Source organism: Hemiscyllium ocellatum, chromosome 2, assembly GCF_020745735.1.
Source record: "Hemiscyllium ocellatum isolate sHemOce1 chromosome 2, sHemOce1.pat.X.cur, whole genome shotgun sequence".
Taxonomy (NCBI): domain Eukaryota; kingdom Metazoa; phylum Chordata; class Chondrichthyes; order Orectolobiformes; family Hemiscylliidae; genus Hemiscyllium; species Hemiscyllium ocellatum.
In genome coordinates, this window is record NC_083402.1 from 10313758 (window position 1) to 10336970 (window position 23213).

At 46.4% G+C, this 23213-nt stretch overlaps 1 protein-coding gene across 1 annotated transcript; it reads right to left on the reverse strand.

The window, feature by feature from the left end:
• On the reverse strand, positions 1-22557 carry mxd4 (MAX dimerization protein 4). Its single transcript, XM_060834530.1, has 6 exons — positions 22237-22557; positions 22033-22120; positions 14496-14525; positions 8778-8892; positions 6581-6749; positions 1-4821 (listed from the first exon to the last, which is right to left on the reverse strand). The coding sequence occupies exons 1-6, from the start codon at positions 22298-22300 to the stop codon at positions 4667-4669; spliced, it is 621 nt and encodes a 206-aa protein (XP_060690513.1). The 5' UTR covers positions 22301-22557; the 3' UTR covers positions 1-4666.
• Positions 22558-23213: the final 656 nt, after the last annotated feature.

A 23213-nucleotide genomic window follows, 5' to 3' on the forward strand; every position in this document is an offset into this window, starting at 1 on the left:
TGATGTAAAAAAATGTTTTATTATATTACAATGAAAGAATGATACAACACATTACCTTCAGTGTGCTACAGGTGGGTAGCCAGCACCATGTATGTGCGAATTTATATTATACATCTTAGGAGCTATATAAAGCATTCTCTACTGAAGGGAGCTCCTCAACAGTACATATTCACAAGTCTCTGGCACAGAACCCATCCAGTGTACCTTAAGCCGTTCACAAGCCCTCCTCCCTAACCAACACCATCTCATCCACACACCCAAAAGAATAAAGTTAATCTGGTCAACAGAAACTGCAGTTGCTCAAACTTCCAACCAACCACCAGCAAGTGCCCTGGGAGCTTTGAAAGGAAGTAGAGAGAGAGTTAACTTCTCTCAATTCCAACAATTCACAAAAAGCAAGACACTTCCATGTGGCGGCAGAAGGAAAACAGATCTTCCCCACATTCTAAAAAATAAAGCTCTTTTTAAAAGACATTGAAAAATGTAAAGCCAGTGATTGTGGAACAGTAAGAGGTTTAATACTGCAATGATGTTCCCCTTCCTGGAAGGCCTGGTAACTATGAATGGGCTCAATTATCAGAGTAGGCCAACATTATACTGAAGAAAACAATACAAGGCTCATTATCTAATGCTTTGCAACAATCAAATCTTACAAATTTGAGGGAATTCAGTTTTGGTCTATTGGAGACCTTAAAGTCTACATTGACTTCCCAATTCCACTTTGCCACCCACCCACCCCTCCCCTACCAAAGATAAAAATACATTTTATGCTAAAGTTTCCTATTACTTGAGGAAATAAAGCCCAGCGTCTAACTGCAGTGGGTCACTTTGTTCAAACTGGTGTCAACAAAAATCTAGGTCCAAGGCAACAGCATCTTGCAACTGTGCACAATTACCATCAGTAGACAGGCACACGCTGGGGTGTGGTGGTGGTGGTGGTGGGGGGGGGGGGGGGGGGGGGGGGGGGGGAGAAGCGGTGTTTTTAAACTCCCACTAGTTTAGCTTACATGAGCCCAGCTGCGAAGCTGATGGAAGAGGAGTTTAGTTTTGGGCAGCTGAGTCGATGGAGAATGTCAGCAGTGTCAGAGCTGGCCAGGAAACTTGGACTCTCAGCTACGTTCCAACGTGGACCTTCTGCCAGACTTAACAGTTTGGAGCCAGTCAACTTTCAACAACTAAGTTACAAGTGAGTTTATCCACAACTCCCCCTCCCCAAAATCACTGGCTGTGAAACACCGGGATCACACAGAACAGTTCAAGCTGGCCACTGTCTCTGGAATAAGGGCATTAGCAATGCTCTGGGATACACCCTCCACCTCCAAATCAATGCGCACCACAACAGTCCTCCACTACATATGGATAGCTGACCTACAGTGACACCAACAAAATTCAGGCAATAACTGGCTGCGGGGATAGGGCAGAGAGAGACAAGGCTCATTTAAAATGAAATGACTCACATCCTGTTCCACAGCATCGGGCTTGAACCTGCAACATGAATTGCTGCACCTCAGATCCAAGAATCCAGTTTTTGAATCCCACCTGTCTTATAGCCATGTGAAAGCAGCGTCAAACGCCTATCAGGATTGGGACCCCTTACCCAGAGTAAAGCACTCACCACCTACTCCCGTGTCTTTGACATGAGGAGAGAGCACTCAAGGCCAAAAGCAAAATCGCACCAACCCCAAATACAGGACACAACCCTAATCTACTCCCTCAGAGAGTCAGGGTTTTACACACTCAGCACCCAGAGAAATATCTACCTATCATGCCCCAACCCCACCCACACAAAACCATACAAGTCAGAGCACTGAACAGAAATGCAGCTACCAGACAGTGATCAAATAGCAAGAGTACAGCAAAGGATACACTGGTTAGCACACCAACCAAGGTAGCCTTTGCTCCAAACACCCTCAGCCACAATAAAGTTCAGTACCCACACCAAAGAACTCTGCAGCAAAGCAATAGAAAGCCATTTAACCCATTGAGCACATCCCATCACTCAATTAGATTAGACTGATCTCTTATTTCAAAAATTCACTTAAATCACTTTCATATTCTAAGTCAGGTGATGCCAGCTTTGAAAGTTTCCACTGAAAGACCGTCCACTAGTTTGCCCACGTGCCCCTGGAAAGGGCCAGCATTGGGCTTAATGGGCGAAGGAGATCTTCAACAGTAACCAGGCTCGCCAGAAACAAAACCGGTTCTGGACTCCTAAACACACCAACGGTACTGCCAACAGGGTGGCAATGTCACTCCAGGTGCTGTCTTAAAACTTAACTTCAAGGAAGAGGACCCTCACATCAGAATCTTTACCAAGGGAGGAAACTTACAAGTAAACAGATTTGAAAAAAAAAACACACCATCACAAAATAAAGTCAACCCAACTCAATATTGCACACCTCCTAACTGGTGACCCAGGAATGTACACTCTGAGCAAGTCTTCCCTCCAATCAGTAAGGCAGCACCATTCCATTCAGAGGCCACTACTCTAGAAGTCTTGTTGACTAAGCCCACATCACCAGCTGCCCCCCTCTCCACACCAACCCAAACCCCTCCAACAGCAAATAGACAAAGCTGAGCCAATTCCCCCCTGTTCAGTTGTAGGACTGAGTTGAGCCCACTGTTAAAAAAGGCACAAACAGCAAACTCCAGGCAGATCAGTCAAACTGGGAAAGCCAATCCTGCTACTCACACTCAGATGTGGGACGAGGATTGTATTTTTAAAGATGCCAGAGGAAAATGCCCAGAAAGGAGGGACTAACACACGCGCGCGCACACACACACAACCAGCATAGCTGTGACACTTGCTACCTATTAGAGTCACCTTTCATCTCCTTCTCCGTGGTTCTGTGCGAGAGTTTTGCGTTTAGTAAACAGCTTTCCTTTGTTTTTATTTGATCACAGCATTCCGTCGCTCAGGAAAGGACCGGACGGACTGTACATGTCACATTGGAATTTGATCCTATTAACAGTCACATGTGTTTAATGATGATAAAGTAAAATTTCTATTGCTTTCATGATTCAGAAATTGGCATCCAGAGAGGAAATAAAACCACCTTCAAAATAAAATTGCTGGAAATTCTGCAGTCTGTCAATCGAATACCACTGAGCTACATCCCTGTTGAGGCATTTAGAGCGATTTTTCTTTCATTACAGGAACCAGCAATAACAATAGGATTCAATAAACTCTTACTTTTATTAAAAGATTTTGTTTCTTTTAAAATTCAGCTGCCATGTTCTAACCTTTGACCTGCCCCCACCAGGAGATCAGGGTTTTGGGTGAAGTTGGGGGGGAGTGGGAGTAAGGAGCATGATCACAGAAAAGGTCACGTGAACTGCAACCTCAGAACTACCCAGTTAGCGGCAAGTTTGGAAGCAGCCGCTTCGGAGAGTGCAAACAAGGACAAGAGCTGCCGTGAAGTTCTCACCATTGTATCCGCAAGGGACAGATGCAAATGCCAGCAATCGGAAAGCCACAGGGCTCTCGGAGGAATACCAAGGCACAGAATGACAATGGCAGAAAGTCTGAGACTCTGATCTAGGTCCTGTACCATTTTAGTCCCATCTCACCGCCCCCCCCCCACCCTCCCTGACAAGCATGGTTTAGATAACATTTAGGAAAATATAATACAAAATTTTGATACAGGAAATTGAGACTACACTGGCTAAAATTACTTGACTATTACTTTTGCAATTTTTTTCAGTTTTTTTTAAAAACCTTCTCTAGATGAGAAAGGCATCTCTCTCTAGAGAGAGTGATGTATATGTAAATGATTGATCAGTTTGTCTAGAAGCCATGCTCTAATGACTAAAACCAAGCAGACAGGGAAAGCAAAGACTTTTAGTATCACTAACATTTCAGGAGAAGCAGTCGAAATGACACGGGTAACGAAACTGCTACGAGCCCGGTGTATAATCACGGAAAGCAGAAGCAAAATTCTCAAATTCTTTTTGCTCGATACGCCTATTGCTGCAGTTTCTTTTTCAAAATGAAAGCCCTGTATTAACGCGCGAAGTCTTGATGATTAACAAGGAGACAATAAATGCACTGTGCTTAGCCTTGATAGGAATACTGTCGAGTTGTTTTAAAAACAAAACATATTCTGCATCAGGAAGGTAGACAGCTGACAGGAGATAGGAGATACACAGGTGAACGCTCCTCACAGAGCTGCACAGTGGAAAACCAGCCCTGGATAACACCAACAAAACTCACTTGGGTCAAGCTAGCCACGCCACCTCCCTCCTCATTCTTACCACGGGCAGATCGGAACAGGGCGACAGAATAAAAACCAAATTTAAAAAAAAAACAGGAGTACAGCAATACTCTACTTTCAAGCCTAATCATTAGAGCTGGCTTTTCCCCCACCCCCCCCCCCCCCAACTTTGCCCTTCACCTGCCCGGCCACTTATTGCCAATACCACCCTGCACTTCTTCACACCCTTGTGTCAAGAGTCAAATCGTCGGAATGGATGAGCCAGGTTCTCAAAGAACTGCAGGAGGGTAACAGCAAATGCAAGTGCTCTTGTGGTTGGGGTGTCTGTTAAAGAGTGGCAGTCAACATCCCAGGAGAAAACAAAACTTTTTTTTATATATAGATATAGATATATATATGTATAAGTGCCCTGCGTTGACAATGTGGTCCTCTGCTGGTAACCAAAGTGGTCACTATGAGGGTCTTGGTGCGATTGTGTGAGAGTCTGCATAGCCGCTGTCACTTGAACTGCTCCGGAAGCTGTAGTGGTCATCAACATCACTGGCACTGCCAACACTGTCCAGCTCACCAGGAATAAACTCCATACCTTCGATGTCAACATCGGCTTCTGTGTAAGAGCACAGGTGAAAAAAAAATCAAACTAGGGTCGAAGGCTTTACTAATGATATAAACTGACTTAGCGGTCATTTGCTCCGATTCGTTCACAGGATGTGGGTGTTGGAGGGCAGGCCAGGATTTATTACACATCCAGGAAGGAGGAAGGGGAGGACTGCACAGGGTGGAGATCAGAGTCGAGAGTTTGGCACTGGAAAAGTGCGGCAGGTCAGGCAGCACCTGAGGAGCAGGAGGAGAATCAACATTTCGGGCATAAGCCCTACCATCAGGACATCTTCCTATCCCGAAACGTCAATTCTCCTGCTCCTCGGATGCTGCCAGACCTGTGCGCTTTTCCAGCATCACACAACTTTATTATTCATCCTTAATTATCCCAGAGTGCAGCTATAGTCACCCACATCGCTGTGCCTCTGGAGTCACATGTAGACCAGATTTCCTTCCCTAAATAAAAACTTATGTTAATGAACCAAATGGGTTTATCCAACAATTGACAATGGTCCTCATTAGACTCTTAATGAGAGTTCAGATGCCACCATCTGCCTTGGCAGAATTCAAAAAATGGGTCCCTGGAACATCACTTTGGATAGTGATCCAGGGACAAAGGCCTCAAAAAGGACCATCACACACCTCTCCTCTTTCTCCACCCCTCCACCCCCACCCCCCCAAACCTCTCATTTCATTACATCTGGAAAATTATGGTCCACTTACTTTCCTACCAGGCTATCCCTCTGCAGATACCGATTTATCCTGACCACTTGCCTGTCCTCCCATCTCAGTCAGTCAGACTCCAGACCCAAACTAGGATAGCTGCTTCCAAGACCCTGTGCAATAGCCCGGCCAATCACGGTCATTCCAAAACTGCCCTGCAGCTTCTAGACACATGGGTATTATTCACAGAATTGTTACAGAGCAGCAAGAGGCTATTCAGCCCATCATGCCCACACTGGCTCTATGCCCTGGTGCCAATTTCCTGCCTTTCCTCTCCCACTCACTGTCCCTATGCACTATTACTATCCAAGTAACCATCCGATGTCCCTCTGGAATCCCTCAATTGAAGCTGCCTCCAGCCATTCCCAGGTACTGCATTCATTAGTTCAGCAGGTGACATGCTCATCCCCAAGATTACTGACCTTTTAAGAAATGCCTTGCACTTCAGTTGACAAGAACAACGAGTATTTATATAGCACCTTTAACTGAACAGAACATCCCAGTGCCCCCAATGTGGAGATGTCAGTTTTCTTTTGAGAATGAGGGCGCAGTGTTGTAGGGAGTGGAAAGCAGGAAGCAGAGAGCTATGAAGGGCATAGGGAGGGAACACAGCCAGGACTGAAGTGAGGGGCAGACAGAGGGAGCACAATGCCTTTCTGACGGTAGTTTGGGGCCGCACAATGGCTCAGTGATTAGCACTGCTGCCTCACAGCGCCAGGGACCAGGGCTCAATTCCAGCCTCAGGCCACGTGGAGTTTACACATTCTCCCCGGGTCTGCGTGGGTTTCCTCCGGGGTGCTCTGGTTTCCTCCCACAGTCCAAAGATGTGCAGGTGAAGGTGAACTGACCATGCTAAATTGCCCATAGAGTCCAGGGATGTGTAGCTTAGGCACACTAGTCAGGGGAAATGTAGAGTAACAGGGTAGGGGGATGGATCTGGTGGGTTACTCTTTGTAGGGCCTGTTTCCACACTGTAGGGAGTGTTTAATGACCTTGGTTGACTGGTGGAGCTCGCTGGCGTTCTGGCCCGCGGCCAGCCTTACCTTGCTCAGAATCGGAGCGGTCAGTGGAGATAGCTGAGCCCAGGCTGTCAGTACGGAGTCGCTCCATCCCCTGGACAGCCAGCTGTTCCAGCCGACGCCTCAGGTACCGCCGCTCGCGCTGCAGCTGCTCCTTCTGGTGGAGCGCCTTCTTGTCCTGCTCCTCCAACTTCTGTGGGCGAGACAGAGGGGGAACGAATGAAGACAGACTCGCGTTTTACAGTACCCTTCACAACCCCACAGCACCCGAAGGCTCGATCTAGTCACTAGCACGAAAGTCGGAGAATGACGGCTGAGTGACAGGTATTGGACGCAGGGCCCAAGCAAGAACTTTGTTCTCAATAACAGTCTCACTAAGAACGTAAGAACCAGCAGCAGGAGTGGGTAGTCCCACCATTAGACCTGCTCTGCCATTCAAGAAGATCATGACTGATCGTTTGTGGCTTCAGCTCTACTTACCCACCCTCTCACCAAAACCCTCAACTTCTTTAAAAGGAAAGATCATGTTTCTTTTGAACAGTAAAAAAAGTTTACTGAAGTAGCCTCAACTGCTTCACTGGGCAGGGAGTTCCACAGATTCACAACCCTTTGGGTGAAGAAATCGCTTCTCAATTCAGTCCTAAATCTGCTCCCCCTAATCTTGTGTCGGGGTGACTCCTCTTAACAGTACAGCAGGCACTCGGTCTGTGTCAGCCTGGACTCTGTAAGACCACAAGATGCCAGAGGCAAAGCAGGCTAGTCACACTATTGACTTAAAACGACAAGAACATGACTTCAGGTTATACAGCATTGAAACAGACCCTTCAGTCCAACTCATCCATGCCGACCAGAGATATCTTAAATTAATCTAGTCTCATCTGCCATAACATGCTCATACCCCACCAAACCCCTCCTATTTATATCCATCCCAGATGCCTTTTAAAATGTTGCAATTGTACCAACCTCCACCATTTCCCCTGGAGCTCATTCTATAAATGCACCACCCTCTGCATGAAAAAGTTGCCTCTTTAGATCCCTCGAGTCTTTCCCCTCTCACCTTAAACCTATGCTCTCCTGTTTTGGACTCTCCTGCCCTGGGAAGAGACATTGCCTCCTCACCTTATCCATGCCTCGCGCGATTTTATAAACCTCCAGAGGGTCACTCCCTCAGTCTCTGACACTCAGAAGAAAACAGCTCCAGCCTATTCAGCGTCTGTTGCTCAAACCCTCCAACTGTGGCAACAGCCTGGTTAATCTTCTCTGAACCGTTTCACAACATCCTTCCTACAGCAGGAGGATCAGAACTGAACACAGTATTCCAAAAGCAGCCTTCCCAATCTGTTCAGCTGCAACATGACATCCCAACTCTTATACTCAAATGGTCTGTGCAATGAAGGGAAGCCTCCTTAACTACCCTGACTACCAGTGACCCCAGCTCATGGAACCATGCTCTAAACCCCAAGGTCTCCTCCTGGGGTAGGAGCCATCTGCTTCATTCCAAACCAGGAGTGCAGCCCAACAAGCATCACCAGGCACTCAAGAAATATGGTATTTTCCATTCTTTGATGTTGGCATTGCCAGTTGGCAAGTGTCACACAAAGTGCCCCTGAAATGTGCACGTTGCTGAAGGTATTCCAGAGAGCAGTTAGGAGCCCAGCATATTACTGTGGGCCTGGAGTCACACGTAGACCTAACCAAGTAACAGTGGCAGATTTCCTTCCCTAAAACAAAAGAGAAAAAAAAATAGGGATTTAGGGAATCAGATGGGTTTTCACAACAGTCACCCCGAGGCCAGCTTTGCGGTGAATTCAAAGTTTCACCAGCTGCCAGGGAGAGATTCAAACCCCACACCACCAGACCATTAGCTTGGGGCTCTGGGATTACTAGAGCAGTCACATCACCATCTTACACTGCTTTTTGACCTGGCTCGAGACAGAATCCACTCAGCTGTACTCCCTGCCTCACAAATCCTTTCCCCTGCTGGGAGAGAACCATACCCGGCTGTCAAAGTTACCATCAAACCTACCACCACCGCTCGCTCCTGCGGCACATTCCGTGATCACAACCTACTGCAACCTTAAAATAAAACCCTCACCTCCCTGCCGGTTCTTTCACCGGTCATCCAATTAAAAAACTAAAAAGAGAACAAATGAGGTAAGTGCGCTGCTGAAGATCTGCACAAGGAGGGAAAACAGTGCACCCAGAGCGAGTGTCCGTTTACCTTGATGTGAGTCCGTGCTCGTTTCAGTAGGCTCAGAGTGGTGTGTCTCGAACAGTCAGGCCCAAGTGGTACCAGCTCCTTCAGCTGCTCCAGGTATAACCTCAGCTTTGCCCTCCTGTAAATGAAAACAGCACTGCTCAGTGACCACTGCAAACAAGTCAAAAACCAGCACGTGCAGGAATGCCTTCAGCAACGTAAATTCTGGTCAATGCCAGACAGAGGGCGAGGGGGTCTGGAGTACCACACACAGCTCTGGCCCCCGTGAGGGGTTAGTTGCACTGCAGGCAGTTCAGCAGAGGTTCACTGGGTCAATTGTAGAGAGAGTGTTGTCTTATTAAGCAAGCAACACAGGGGAGGTTGTGGAGGGAGTGGCAATGTCTCTGGATGAGTCATCCAGAACACTAGGCTAATATCATGGCTGAATTGAATACAAAAAACCTGAAGTGATCTTGTAGCTACTGCTAAATGATGTAAAAACTCATCTGGTTCACTCACCTCAGTGTGGGGTATCTGCCCTTACCCAGTGTTGCCTACATGAGAGTTCCAGTCCCACAACAGTGGTGCTGGCTTAACCACCCTGTGGATAATGAGGAACAAGGAAATTGATTGATTGATTGAACGAACGGAGACTGGCCTTTCAACTCACCCACCCTTCGAGGTGGTAGTGGGGTGATCAATACCTCTGTTCCATTAGGAAGTGAGATCGGGGCGGGGGGGGGGGGGGGGGGGGGGGGGGGGGGGGGAAAAGAAGAGAAACAGTGTGAAGAGCTGCCACGCCAGCACCCGACCCGCCCCATTCTCGTGACCACCATCTCTCAAGTGTAACCGCCTCTGGTATCCCCATCGTTCTATACAGCCGCATACAGACTCCTCCTCCGAGGGAGGAAGAGAGAGGTATCCCGGTCTGCAAGGGACCAATGAAATTCAAGAGCCAACACATCAGAGCACTGACCAGCACCACAAATTACATTGCCCACAGAAAATTAATACAAGGATAAACCAGGAACGCTGCACTAAACCCAAAGAGACCACTGGAACATGGATGGTGCTACACTGGCCTCAGCACCTGGGATAGGGAGGACTGTATCAGCCAGTATCCCCAACCAGACACCCAGAAAGCCCAGACCCCAAAAGGAATGAGATTTAGCAGTAACCCTCCCGTTTCCTAAAACAAACAGTACTGCTTCCATTCAGAGGGTTGCACACTATTCAGGAGGCAACCTGTAACACAGCAGCAGAGGAACAGCGAGTTACTCAAAAAGGGAAGTCTCCCAGAGTTATCACAGGGCACGAGCTGGAGGTTAAGGATAAAAGGGTTTGCTGTTATTCACAAGTGGCTCCTTTGCTGATGACAGGGCACAGTGTGGAAACTTTGACTCTTGTCTCAGTCTCCCTGCAGACTGAGTATTTTCTGTACATTTTGCTTCCTTGTTCCTGCTCAGAGGTAACAGCAGTCACAACGAGTGGGAGAGTACTGTCGTTGGGTACACACACACACTGGAACAGAAAGGCAGGGGGAGGAAAAACAGCCGAGTGTGACATTTCAACTCAAATAGAAAAACAGGTAAGATACAAGGATACAGGCAGGAAGCTCACCCCTGTGTGAGATCTAATACAGGTCAGAGTTACCAAAAGAGAAACACGAGGAGGAGGAGGAGGAAGACAAAGAAAGATCATGATTATCTCTCTGAAAAACCACAACTTGCACCATGAACTTTCACAGCCAAACACTGCACAGAATCCTCTTAAATCGAACAGAGAAGTTTCCTTTTTGAAAGGAAAGAATATAGTTTAAGGTGGTAATAAATGGTGTAATTTTATATGGCACCTCCCCCACTGTCTCAGCAATACCTTCAATGCTCCACCTACATAGTGAGACAACATAGTGTCTCAAAATAGGCAGTGCAACATTAGCAGCAGCACACAGCGTGCAGCAAGGTCTCCAGGAAAAATAAACAGTTTACAGGTTTCTTATGTAACTGGAGACAGAGAAACATTGGTCAGAATACCGACAGCTCTCCCCTCATCCTTTTCAAATACTGGCCATGGATCTGTAACATCTTCACTTCAGGCATGACATCGGATTCATGTCTCACCTGGAAGATGTAACTACCATTACAGAGGGTGAAGCAGCGAGGTAGGAAGGGAGGAGAGTGAAGGACACAGATTGAAGCAGAAGACAAGCCTGCTTAAAATGTGTTTCTTTTTTAAAGATACAATTTCATAGGGCGTGGGTGTAGCTGGCTGGGCCAGCACTTACTGCCTGTTCCTGGTTGCCCTTTGAGAAGGTTTAGGTAAGTTGCCTTCTTCAACTGCCACAGTCAGTGAGTGGCTCAGTGGTTAGCATTGCTGCCTCTCAGCATCAGGGACCCGGGTTCAATCTCACCCTCCAGTGACTGTGCAAACTCCACGCAGTCTCCTAGTGTCTGCCTGGGTTTCCTCTGGGTGCTCCAGTTTCCTCCCACTGTCCAAAGACAGTGCAAATTAGATGGACTGGATATGTTAAATTGCCCATATTGTGTCCAGAGATGTGGAGGTTAGGTGTGTTAGCCATGGAAAATGCAGGGATAGACTAGAAGGGAGGGGGGTGGGGAGCTCTTCGGATGATCAGTGGGGTCTGGTTAGCCTACAGTGCGAAAGCAGACCATTCGGCCTTTCTATGGAAGTGTGCTTCCAATGTGGTAAAGGGCTGAAGGTCACAGAATGGGGATGTCTCATTGCGATGGTCACAATGTGGATTGTGACTCAGCGATGCATTCCCTACGGGCACTGTGGCTTCACCTACAGCATAAGGACTGCAGCAGTTCAAGGGGGCAGCTCACCATCGCCTTTACAAGAGGCAACTAGGGACGGGCAATAAAACGCAGGATCAGCAGTGAGACAGTCACATTCCATGAACGAGTAAAGATAGACATTTTACCTGCTGTATAGGTGGTGATTGTTATGAAGGTGTAGGTGTGTACTGTACCTTAGAGAGGAAGCTAGCAAGGACTGACAAAGCACACCGTATGCTGAGCAATTTAACATTCGGTTGAAACAAATAGCTGGTGCTGCATTGCCGAGAAACAAAAACAAATTCAAGTTCGGCCAGTTTAAATTTCGCCCCAGATACCAAAATCCAATCAAATTTGAATTTAGTGTTTTGATGACATCAAACCAATGAAGTGATCTGATATTTTGGGGTATAAAAACCAGACATTTTGAACAATTGGGGGAGAACTGCCAGGAAAACCAACAAGTATAGACTGTGAGCCAAATAGTTCACTGAAAGGTACCTGGTCTAAGACAGACCTGGGAAGCAGAATTCTGAAGAAAAGATGACAGGAAAATCTATAATGGTAAATTAACAAAGCTGACCTGAATAGGGGATTATTTTTTAAGAAAAGGACCAGTGCTGTAGAGTGGGGGTGGGTAAAAGATAGGTTTAAGTAAAAGGCATTGTAAATAGTTGTCTAATGTGCTCTTCTGGACTTAAAAGAATGAAACGGTTAATTTTTAGTTTAAATAGTGACCTCTGGGATAGCTCTCTGCCTCTAGAAATGTTGAGAGATTAAAAGCGCGAGATGAGCTTCGGTGTGCCGGGGTTAAGTTAGCAGAGGGGGTTTACCCCATGTCATAACAGGGATCATATGAAATTCAGTATTCTTGCATTTGACATGATGACACGACAGACCTTTATATTGCTTTTTATATAAAAAAAATGGACAGGAGAACAGAGGGATTTGTATCCCATGACCGTCAGTAAATTTTGAATTCAATAAAAATCTGGAATAATCAACGAGACTAAAAAGGTGACCACGTAACCGCTGACAATAGTTGTGAAAAAACCCTCATCAGGCTCACTGCTACCCTTCGGGAAAAGGAATCCGCCATCCTTACTTTGTCTGGTCTACCTGGGACTCCAGACTGTGGTCAACTTAACTGCCCTCTGGGCAATTGGGGATAGGCTATCAATGCTAGTCTAGACAGGGGCACCCACATCACACAAGCAAATAAAAACAAAAACCAAGTAGGATAAAAAAGGGGTGGTAAATGCAGACACGGAACATTGCCCTAGAAAGGGTTTCCAGCACAGGCCATTCAGCCCATTTGTTCATACTAGGTCATTCTCCCATTGCTTAAAGTCTTGCTGCCTGCCCCCAGGGAGATGTTGGGACAGAGCAAGGCTGACACAAATCCCCCCCTCAACTCTGTGCAACAGGGTGAGAATCCACACAATCTCTCACTGCTTCCCTCGGAGGGAAACCAGCAGCCCAGCTTTCACACCTCAGCTGTTGGGAAGATGGTAATGGTCAAGACAATAATGAAAGATTGAAGTACAAAGAGCAGGCTCAGGAACACTATCCCCCTCTGGCCTTCTCCAGTCTCCATTACATGGATGGCTAGTCTATTACTGCCTTTTCCTACTCACCCTCAGCAACCCTGAAGAATACCCTAGGCCTTTGCAGGGAAGGCAATGGCCTAGTGGTATTATCACTAGACTGTTAATCCAGTGACCCAAGTAATGTTCCGACGACCCAGGTTCCAGTCCACCCACAGCAGATGGTGTAATTTGAACACAGTAAAATCTGGAATTAAGAGTCTAATGACCACAAATCCATTGTTGAAAATCCCATCTGGTTCACGAGTGCCCTTTGGGGAAGGACACTGCCATCCTGAACCAGTCCAGCCTACATGTGACTCCAGACTCTCAGCAATGTGAGAATGAGCAATAAATACTGACCCTGTCAGCGTTGTCCTCATCCCATGAATAAAAAACCTTCCACCTCCTTGCTTGACAAGAATCCACACACTTCAGCCTTAAGAATATTCATCGACTCAGATTCCAGTGAGAGAACAAACTCTCCTTTCCCCCACCTCTCAGACAGATGTCCTCCTTTCTGCTTTCATACGTGGAAACCTCATTTACTTTTTTTAAAAAAATACGCAGTGACCCCTAACTTCATAAGGAAACTCCTTCTCCAGATCAGCCCCTTCAGGGCCTTGTTTTAATGAAGTCACCTTCCAGCATTCTCATGATGGACTGAGCTGTTAATGGATCACAGCATTTAGTTACAGTCCAATCAATTCATTGGCTTCAGTCAGTCAGTCAACAACAGGCCCACACATGAAGAGAATGGTCCAATCCAAAGTCAGTGGCTCCACCTAAACAGGACACGCAACACATCTTGAACTGAACGAAATCAACATTAACTCATCCCTCGGTGTCTCTGGACAGCCCATTCCTTGGCCTGGCTGCTTGCTCAGAAACAATGCCTCCTGGATACATGCGTTTCTCCATCACCCCACACAATAAAAAATCCCAGACCTACAGGTGCTGGAAAAAGATTATGCACTTCCTTTCACATCAGTGAGCAGAGTGATCTTACCACCATCCGCCACTACTCCCACCACCACACACCTCCCCTCCAAACCTCCCAAACAATACAGCTGAGTCACCAAGAACAAACCCTGCGTTACCTCGACACACCCAGGATCAGCTCGCGACAGCAGGGAGGCTGAAGGCTACAGGTGCCTTTAAATACTCGGAGGCCGGAGCTAGACAAACGTCTGAAACAACTCATCACAAAGCTACCAGGAAGAAAGAAAAAGTGCCGTTTGAAAAACTGCAACAAAGATCTCCATCCTGACACATGATCGGGGTGAGAGATGGCTGCTGTTTAAAAATCTATGCCAATTATTCACAATCTGTCATGAATCCGGTCCCTCCACACTCACCTGTGCTTTTCCAGCTCGTTGTGAGAGGATCTGTAAGAAAAGAACACAAAAAGAAAACATGGATTAATAACTGATAAATTTAAGCAAACAGCAAGGATGCTCTCTTTAAAACGATGCAGTTTATTTGCTTTAACAGTAACTTTCGTAAAGGAAGTTTATTAAACACAAGGTTGGGATGGGGGAGCTTTACAAAGTCAGGGTTAGGATGCTTCTTACGAATAGCTGGATTTTCTAACTGCAGGGACACACTGCTCACGCATTTAGCAGTCTCAGGGGGCTAAGACCCTACTGGGTTTGGGAACTTGCCAATTTTGAGAGACACAAAAATAAAATGACACGTCAACCAATGAAGATGGGAGTCTCAGGAAAACCAACTGATAAAGCGCTCAGCGTGAATGGCCACGCTATTGCTAATATTCACTTCATACGTTTGGTTTGGTTTTCATCCGTCGCCCCCTACCCACCAACGCGACCTGTTCAAGATAATTTGAAAAGAAATAGAGCTCAAATCTAGTAGGCCAGAGCGCAAAGTTTCTTCAGACTTTGAATGTAAAGGATCAGAAATAGTTATCAATGATGCTTTCCCAATTCTGACATGTGAGAAACAGTGTGGGCTCATGGGAAGGGGGAGGTTGAAAATACAATAGAGAGTCAAGAGGAATACAGAAGGTTCAGGGGAGAAGTGCAAAGGCAAGTAAAGAGAAGGAAAGAGAAATTATAGGACTGTCAGCTAGCGTGGAGGGTTACCCTGAAGTCCTCTACAGGAGCATAAATAGTCAGTAAGTGTGGTAAAAAGAGGTAGGGTTGATTACAACCAGAAGATAAACTTATGGAGGCAGAGGGCAGGGCTGAGGTGTTCAATACAATGCATCTGTCTTTACCAGAGAGGGAGATGCTACACAAGCTACTATTGAATTGAATATGGATGTACTATCACTTGTGATATAGTGAACAAAACAGCAATCCAGATTTGATCAATATATCGTTTCAGTTGCATGACACTGACCTTTTGTTATAAATTCTGTGCCTTTTAATCCTGCCCCACTAGCTACCTGACAAAAGGAGCAGTGCTCCAAAAGCTAGTGCTTCCAAATAAACCTGTGGGACTATAACCTGGTGTGTGATTTGTAACTTAATTAAAATACAGCGAAAAGCTTCAACTGGTGACAGAGGAGGAAGCTCGGTCACAAAGAGGATTCAAGATTGTGCACATGGAGAGACGGTTTACGCTGGAACGAGAGCAGCCTGTGGTCACATGTAGAGAGTTAGTAAATCACAGCCACCACCAGCCTGTCTCACAGCAGCTCCCTCACTCCCAGAGAGTCCTGGCTGCTTCACAATCAAACTCTGGGGAAGGAAAGATGTGTCAGGCCCACGACAGAAGGCAAGAGCAGCACTTACTGGCAGCTCTTCGACATAATAGACAGGGCACAATAATTAGTCTGAGACAGCACACAATCCAAGGCACACGAAAAGGCCCTTCAGCCCATTGGGTCCATGCTGGTGGAATACAAACGAACCCCCTCACGTTTCTGATGGCAGCACTCGCCCCATAGCCTCGTATGCCTTGGCTGAAGGGCCTCAATCTGTGCAACAGACCTCGATGATTCTGTTCCTGCTCATCTGAAACACAGGACGTGGCCATTCAGCCCATCATGGCCAACCTGAGAGGATTCAGCAGCTGACAGCATTCAATATTCCTTCCTGGATCTCCTCCCTCTGCACAAACTGCATTACAAGATGTTGCAAACACCTGTCCCTCCCAAGGTAACCCTCTGTTTACTCCTTCAGCTCAGAGTCACCAGAGGAAGCTGCACCTCAGAGACTTCACTCAAACAAGAGGGAATAAAAAGGGGAGGTAGAAGTGACTATTCCAGCCAGTTCCATCACACAGATGACATACAGCAATGTCATTACTGTGCCCTACATACCACAAGAATATCCACCAACTCCAACACAACCTACAGCTTCTCGGGGAGGGTGGGGGAATCTGGGTTCTCGATTTCTATTACTTTTCTGCATCATCTAATGTAGAAACCAGTGTAATTCTTCCTTGTTCTGGATTAGCCTCCAGAGGGGACTGATCCTCTGTACCTAACCGCCTGAATGCTTTAACAGCTCCATCAGATCCCCTGAAACAAACGGGAGGGGGATATATACAATTTACCGCCTGCACCACACAGTGTAGGAGTAGTGGGCCATTCAGCCCATTGAATGGCAGCAGAGATTCAATGAGATTGTGGATGATCTGATAATCTGCAAGTGCGTTTGCTGCCCTCCCCTGTAGTGCTGGATTCCCTGACTGATTAAAAACCTGTCTTTCAGCCTTGACAGCCCATTTGTGGTAGAGAGTTCCACAAATTCACCATCCAAGAAACTCCTCCTAAACCTGTCATTGAATGGGAGATGCTGTATCGAGATTATGCCCCGGTCGGTATCATGCTGTCATGAATAAGTAACAGAGCTCAGGTGATGTCAGGCAAAGCCAGAGATACCTGTTCCCTGGAGAGGAAAGTCCCAGGGATTCTGCTGCAGTGGAATTGGACGGTAACACCCTCAAAACTCCACGCCCAAATAGGTTCGTGCATCTCCGGCCTCCTTATTGAATCAGTACGATACTGCCTCAGTATCGACACCCTGCTGAGCAGAGCCAGTACATCAGCTTTCAACAAGAATCTCTGATGATGACAGTCCTTGTGCCAAGACTAATTCTGTGGGAACCCAGGTTTAAATTAATAAATCTGGAATTATAAAACTAGTCTCAGTGATGACGACAGTGAAACCATTGTCAATTGCTGTAAAGACCCCTCTGACAGCATGATGGAATACTCCCCACCTGACCCCAACACCACAAACGTGAAGCCAACCACCAGCAACCATTGGTGCCAGATACTCCATCAGTCTGTACCATTCATAAGGTACACTACAGGAAATCACCGAGGTTCCTTATTCTGCACTTTCTAAATTCACCACCACTTCCATGTGGAAGGACAAGGGCAGCAGATGCATGGGAACACTGCCCCCTGCAAGTTCCTCTCCGAGCCACTCACCATCCTGACTCAAATATAATCACTGTTCCTTCACTGTCACTGGGTCAAAGTCTTGGAATTCCCTCCCCCAGGGTATTTTGAGACTTTCTACAGCACACGGACAGCAGCAATTCAACACAGTTCCCCACCTTCAAAGGGTGAACTAGGGATGGGCAGATACTGGAGCAGCCTGCAGTTTCCACATCTCAAACTAAATAAAACCAGCCAAGGGTTTTATCGGCTCTGCTGGATTAGCTCCTTTTTGCAGGAGGAAGCAGTAACCTGTTAATCTCACCGATTTACACAAAACTGAGCTAGAGCTGTGAGCACACTGTATAATGGAGGTGTAACAAAGTTAGTCAGATTTCCCTCCCTCTGCTTTAGTTACTGTTCACTATTATAGAATTTTTAAAACTGACGTGGACATTACCATCTGGACCAGCACTGCTGCCAATTGCCCTAAGAGCAAGTGCCAAGTTACCTTCTTGGAGATCAGAGAGGCTTCCTCAGTAATTTCAGAGGCAAGTTAAGAGTCAGCCACAATGCTGCGGGCGTGTGAAATGGGATGCCAGACCAGGCAAGGACGGCAGATTTCCATCTCCAAAAGAAGAAATTTTATTCTCAGTCACCCTAACTCAAAACAGCTTTTTATTCCAGACTTGAGGAACTGAATGTGTAATTCACCTAGCAGCTATGATCAGATTTGAACTGGTGGTCTCTTGGTCATTAAGTCCTGGCCCCTAGATTACTGCCACTATGCCCTTTGTAGTTGGACAAGATGTTACTCTATACACATGGAATAATCGCATAGCAACATCCACACCCTTAGAATGAGAAGGAAGCACATTATGATGTTTAAATCTACCCATACCCATAGATAAACTGGGCAGCAGGAAATGGAACTCAATCCAGGTAAGTGAGAGGTGATGCACTTGGATAAATAAGACAAGGGGATTACAACGGTGAACCTCTGGGTTCTTGGAGCGCATGCTCACCAGTCCCTTAGGTATCAGGGAAGGTGGGTAATGTAGTAAGGTGGCATATGGAATACTCACCTTTATTGATCAAGGCATAAAGTTTAACAGCAGGGATTTGATGCTGGATCTGTATAAAGTGGTGGGTAGCCATATTTAGAGCAATGTGTGCAGTTCTGGAATCCACACTATAGGAAGGAGAAGGTCAACAGGAGTTTCACGAGGATGTTGCCTGAACTGGAGAGTTTCAGTTATGAAGAGATTGGACAGAGTGGCGCTGTTTCCCATGAAGCAGAAAGGATGGAGGTGGGACTTGGTTGAGATATCTAACATGGAGGGTCATAGATAGGATAGATGGGATCTCCCCCTTTTTGAGAAATCAATGATCCCAGGATAGGGAGGAAACTAACTTCAAGATAAGGAGCAGAAGGCGAACAGGAGAGTCAGGAAAAACCTTTTGCACCCAGACGCTGGTGAGAATCTGGAACTCCCTGTCTCTAAAAACCATGGTAGAGGTAAAACCCCTCACAACAAAGAAGCAGTATTTCAATGTGCACTTGCAAAGACACAAGGCTATGGGCCAGGTTCTGAACAATAGGATTAGACTAGTTTGGTGGCTGCTAATGACCAGCATAGGGACATGATGGGCCAAATAGCCTTTGTCTGTTCTGTCAGCCTCTAGGACTCCATGTGAAGCTGCATTATGTTGTAAGATTTGTGTTTGGGAACAGGAGTTGCTTCGACTTCCTCGTCAACAAAAACTCAACTCTGCCTTGAAGAAATTTGAAGGCAGAGTCTCCGTACGCACTAACACGGAGAAAAAGCTCATTATCAACCTCTTATCCTTAAAATGGAGGCCTCTGTTTTAGCCTCCTCCACAAGGGAAGGCAGCGATCGTCAAGGAGCAGCCCAACCTGCTCAACCTTTCCTTCAGAGGGATCAGCCAGGTGAACTGCTGAATTGTTGCTAATGGAACTAAATCACCCACTGCGTAATTCAGAATCCAAAACTGCACGTGAAGCACTAGATGTGGTCTCACAACAGGCATCAGGTACAGGAACTCCAAACCCCAGTAACCAATGGATTACAGGACAGGCAGCAGCTTGTAGTCCAATAACTGATCTTTCCCAACCAATCACTGCCCTTTTCCTAACCCAAAAGGGGAGCAGAAGGGTCGGCTATTCAACCAGAAGTGAAAGCAGATGTCCAAAGATGTGCAGGTCAGGTGAACTGGCCGTGCTAAATTATCCATAGTGTTAGGTGCAGTAAATGTAGGGGAATGGGTCAGTGTGGACTTGTTGGGTCAAAATGGCCCATTTCCATACTGTAGGGAATCTAACCTAAATCAGACTGGTGGGGCTTTTGTGCAAAAATAATTTAAATTGCTAAGCAGTGACCCCTATTGAGCTGTCATTGATAACACAGCACAAGGTAAAAACAGGGAAAAGCACCAGACAAGTAACCAAGGCAAGGTGCTCCATCCACTAGAGAACAGAAAAATCGCTGAGCAAACCACATCCTGAACAGGTACATGCTTAGAGTCTAGTTATGACAAAATTTAATCTTCTCACCTGTTGGGTAAAACCGTGCCAAGTTGCATCAGACTATGTGACACCACCTAAAAAAGGTGGAGGAAGTTACTCTTACTCAGTCTGAATCATAACCAGTGCCTGTCAGGCAATGGCGGTAAACACCTCTGATTGAGGTGTTAGACAGGCAGTCACCCAGCACTGGCTGTCTCAGTAACCAGCAGACTTAGGAACCATCCCCAACCCTCAACCCCATCCCAGACTCAACTCTGAAACACCAATCCCCCAACAGAAAACAGTGCCGCCAAATGCAGAGAGAAAAAAAAAAATTGTATGCATAAGGGAATTAAACTTGCAAGGTTACAGTAGGGTACTGGGACAGATTGGAGTGAGTTAGAACCGGCAGGGACTTGCATGGTTTGCCTCCTGTGTGCAGTGACCATGCAAGAAAGGATTTCTTGTAGAATGAACATAATCAATCCCAGTCGACAAAATACAGAAGATTGCAGAATCAGAAAAATAGTTCACCTTGGCTCTATACAAAGACTGACAACAGAAATAGAATGGCTTCTAACACATGCCTCAAGTGTTTTTTTTAAAATGGAGTGCAATAAAGAGTAGATAAGGAAGGAAATGATTCCGCAAATAAGTTACAAAGGAAAGCAATTTAAAGTGATCTGCCAAGGACAGGTTGGCACGATGGCTTAGCAGTTAGGACTGCCACCTCACATAACCAGGTATTCAGGTTCAAATCCAGCCTCACACGACTGTGTGTGGAGTTTGCAGTCTCCCCACATCTTGGGGTTTCCTCAGAGTGCTCCAGTTTCTTCCCACACTTCAAAAGATGTGTAGGTTAGATGGATTGGGGGGGGGGGGGGGGGTGCTCTTCAGAGGGCCAGTGTGGACTCAATGGGCTGAATGGCCTACTGGAGGGATTCTATGAATTGAATGAGACACAACAGGAAAGCAGCCTTTACCCAGCAAAAATGAAATAAGTTTGATCACAGATTTTGCAAGGGGGACAGGGGAAGCAGAAGCTGACAAAGAAAAAACAGTAAAAAAAACCTAGCTAGGTGTGGGGAATACACCCAGCAATGCCTGCAGAGGGCTTGCAGCGATACTAGGGGCTGAATGGCCTCCATCCACACTAGTCATTTTGTTGACTCCCCTGAAAATACAGAAAAGGAGAGCACGCAGAGAGCTCAGTGGCATGAGTTGAGTTTGCAAGCGAGGTCTGCGGACAGGGTGAGGGAGAGAAGAAGTGGAACTAAAAAAAGAGAGAGAGGTCCGTGTTAGAAATGATCCTTCAACCCACTTACGAGCAGCAAACAGGGCGCAGGCGCAGCACCGAGCACAGCTACAGACAAAAAAAATGGGAGCCAAAAAATCTAGATGACAGAGAGAAAAAAAAACGCTCAAAATAAAAATGGGCAAAAATTTAAAAATCGACAGAACGAGTAACCTTTCGTTTCTTTTACACCTTATTTAATCTGATCCGAATATGTAACCAGCATCACGTTCAGAAACCTAAGGGAATAAGTCATCTGTGCAAAACCGTTTATCTTTTGGGAGGTTTAGAAGAGAAAGAAATGGGCCCTGGCTATTATTTTCATCTAGATGGATATTTTTAAAAAGGAACAGAAATATCAACAGTTCTTGCATGGTGAAGGAAGCAGACAGTCAAAAAGGAAAAAAAAGGGGGAAAAAAATCTTTTGATAAATTTTTGTTTAAATGGATATTAAATTCAGGATGGAAGAAAAGGATGGGGGGGGGGATTTCATTTTTTTTAATTGAAAAAAAAAGGTGGGTTTACAAAGTGGGAATGTGTAGGAGGTTGCTAGAAGCAGCTGCCCTGTAAAATGTGAAGAGAGAATACTGTACGCGTGGCAGTGTTTATATCCGACCTAAACACAGGCAAGCCCAAATGGAGGAAAATGGCGACTGGGAAAGATTAAAGAGCCAAATATATAATTAAAAAAAAATGAGAAGACCCCCTCCCCGTACCTGTTATTTGGGGTTTTCCTCGTTTTGCCTTTCTTCCTGTTAAATTCGACGTTGCAGGGCAAAATTGACGCGTAGCCGTGTTCTGCCTCTGAAAGGGAAATAAAACAAAATAAATTTTCAAACACAAACATAACTACAGACCTGCACCCCGAGAGATTCGACCACTGCAACCGGCCAGAGGCAAACAAAACCCTGCAATCGTACCTCTCTCCCTTCTCTCGATGTACTCGGCTGCTTCCAGCAAGGTTTGAATATTAAAAAATGCCATTTCTCTCCAGATAAATTGATGGTGTTTTTTTTTAAAAAAATGTATATATAGTTTGTGCGTCTATTTCCTACCCAGTAACAACAAAATTCCCTGTCCGATGATTACGAGTGGAAAATAAAATTTGCAAAATAAAAATCTATACACTATTTTTAACAAAAAAAACAATGAGAGTTAAAAGGAGAAGCAAAGACAACTGAGTGTTAGAGACAAGTTTTTGCAATCCCTCTGTCACCTCAACCTAGCCTGCTAAGCAGCCCAGATGTATTGTGACGCGATTTGATTGACAGATCGAGCTCCGAGTCTTGCTCTCTCCAATAGAGGAGCTCCCCGGAGGAGCAATAACACTCAGGGTAGGTTTCGTCTCGCTCCGTCTCCGCCCCCACCTCCACAACCACCCCCCACACACCCAGACACAGACACAGATGTATCAACAAGTCGCCGTCCGCCCGCAGCTGATTGGCTCCCGTTCGCGTGTATCCGATCGCTGTATCCACCCGCGGGCCCTAGCAACAGAGGCCGCGTGACCCAGCGGACTGCGCTCCCATTGGCGGACGCTGCCGTATGCAAAGCGACACCCTCCTTTTGCCATTGGGTGAGAGGGTCGCGCATCTTAATAAGCTGGGCGGGGCCAGGCCGCGCATCCTAATAAGATGGGCTGAGACAAGTCGCGCATTTTGATGAGGTGGGCGGGGCCAGACCCAGGCCGGCTCCTCCCCGTCCTCCCCTGGCCTGCCCACCCTTGTTGTCGCTCAGCAGTGGACGGTGGGTTCTGGCGGCACGGTGGCATGTTGTAGGCAGGCTCTGCTTGTAGCATCGGTTCTTTCACTAAAGTCACAAAAGATCCCCGTAGAGAGGTTTTGATTTCTCTCCCCATACCTCATCTGCTACAGAAATCTATCTGAGGATGAATCCT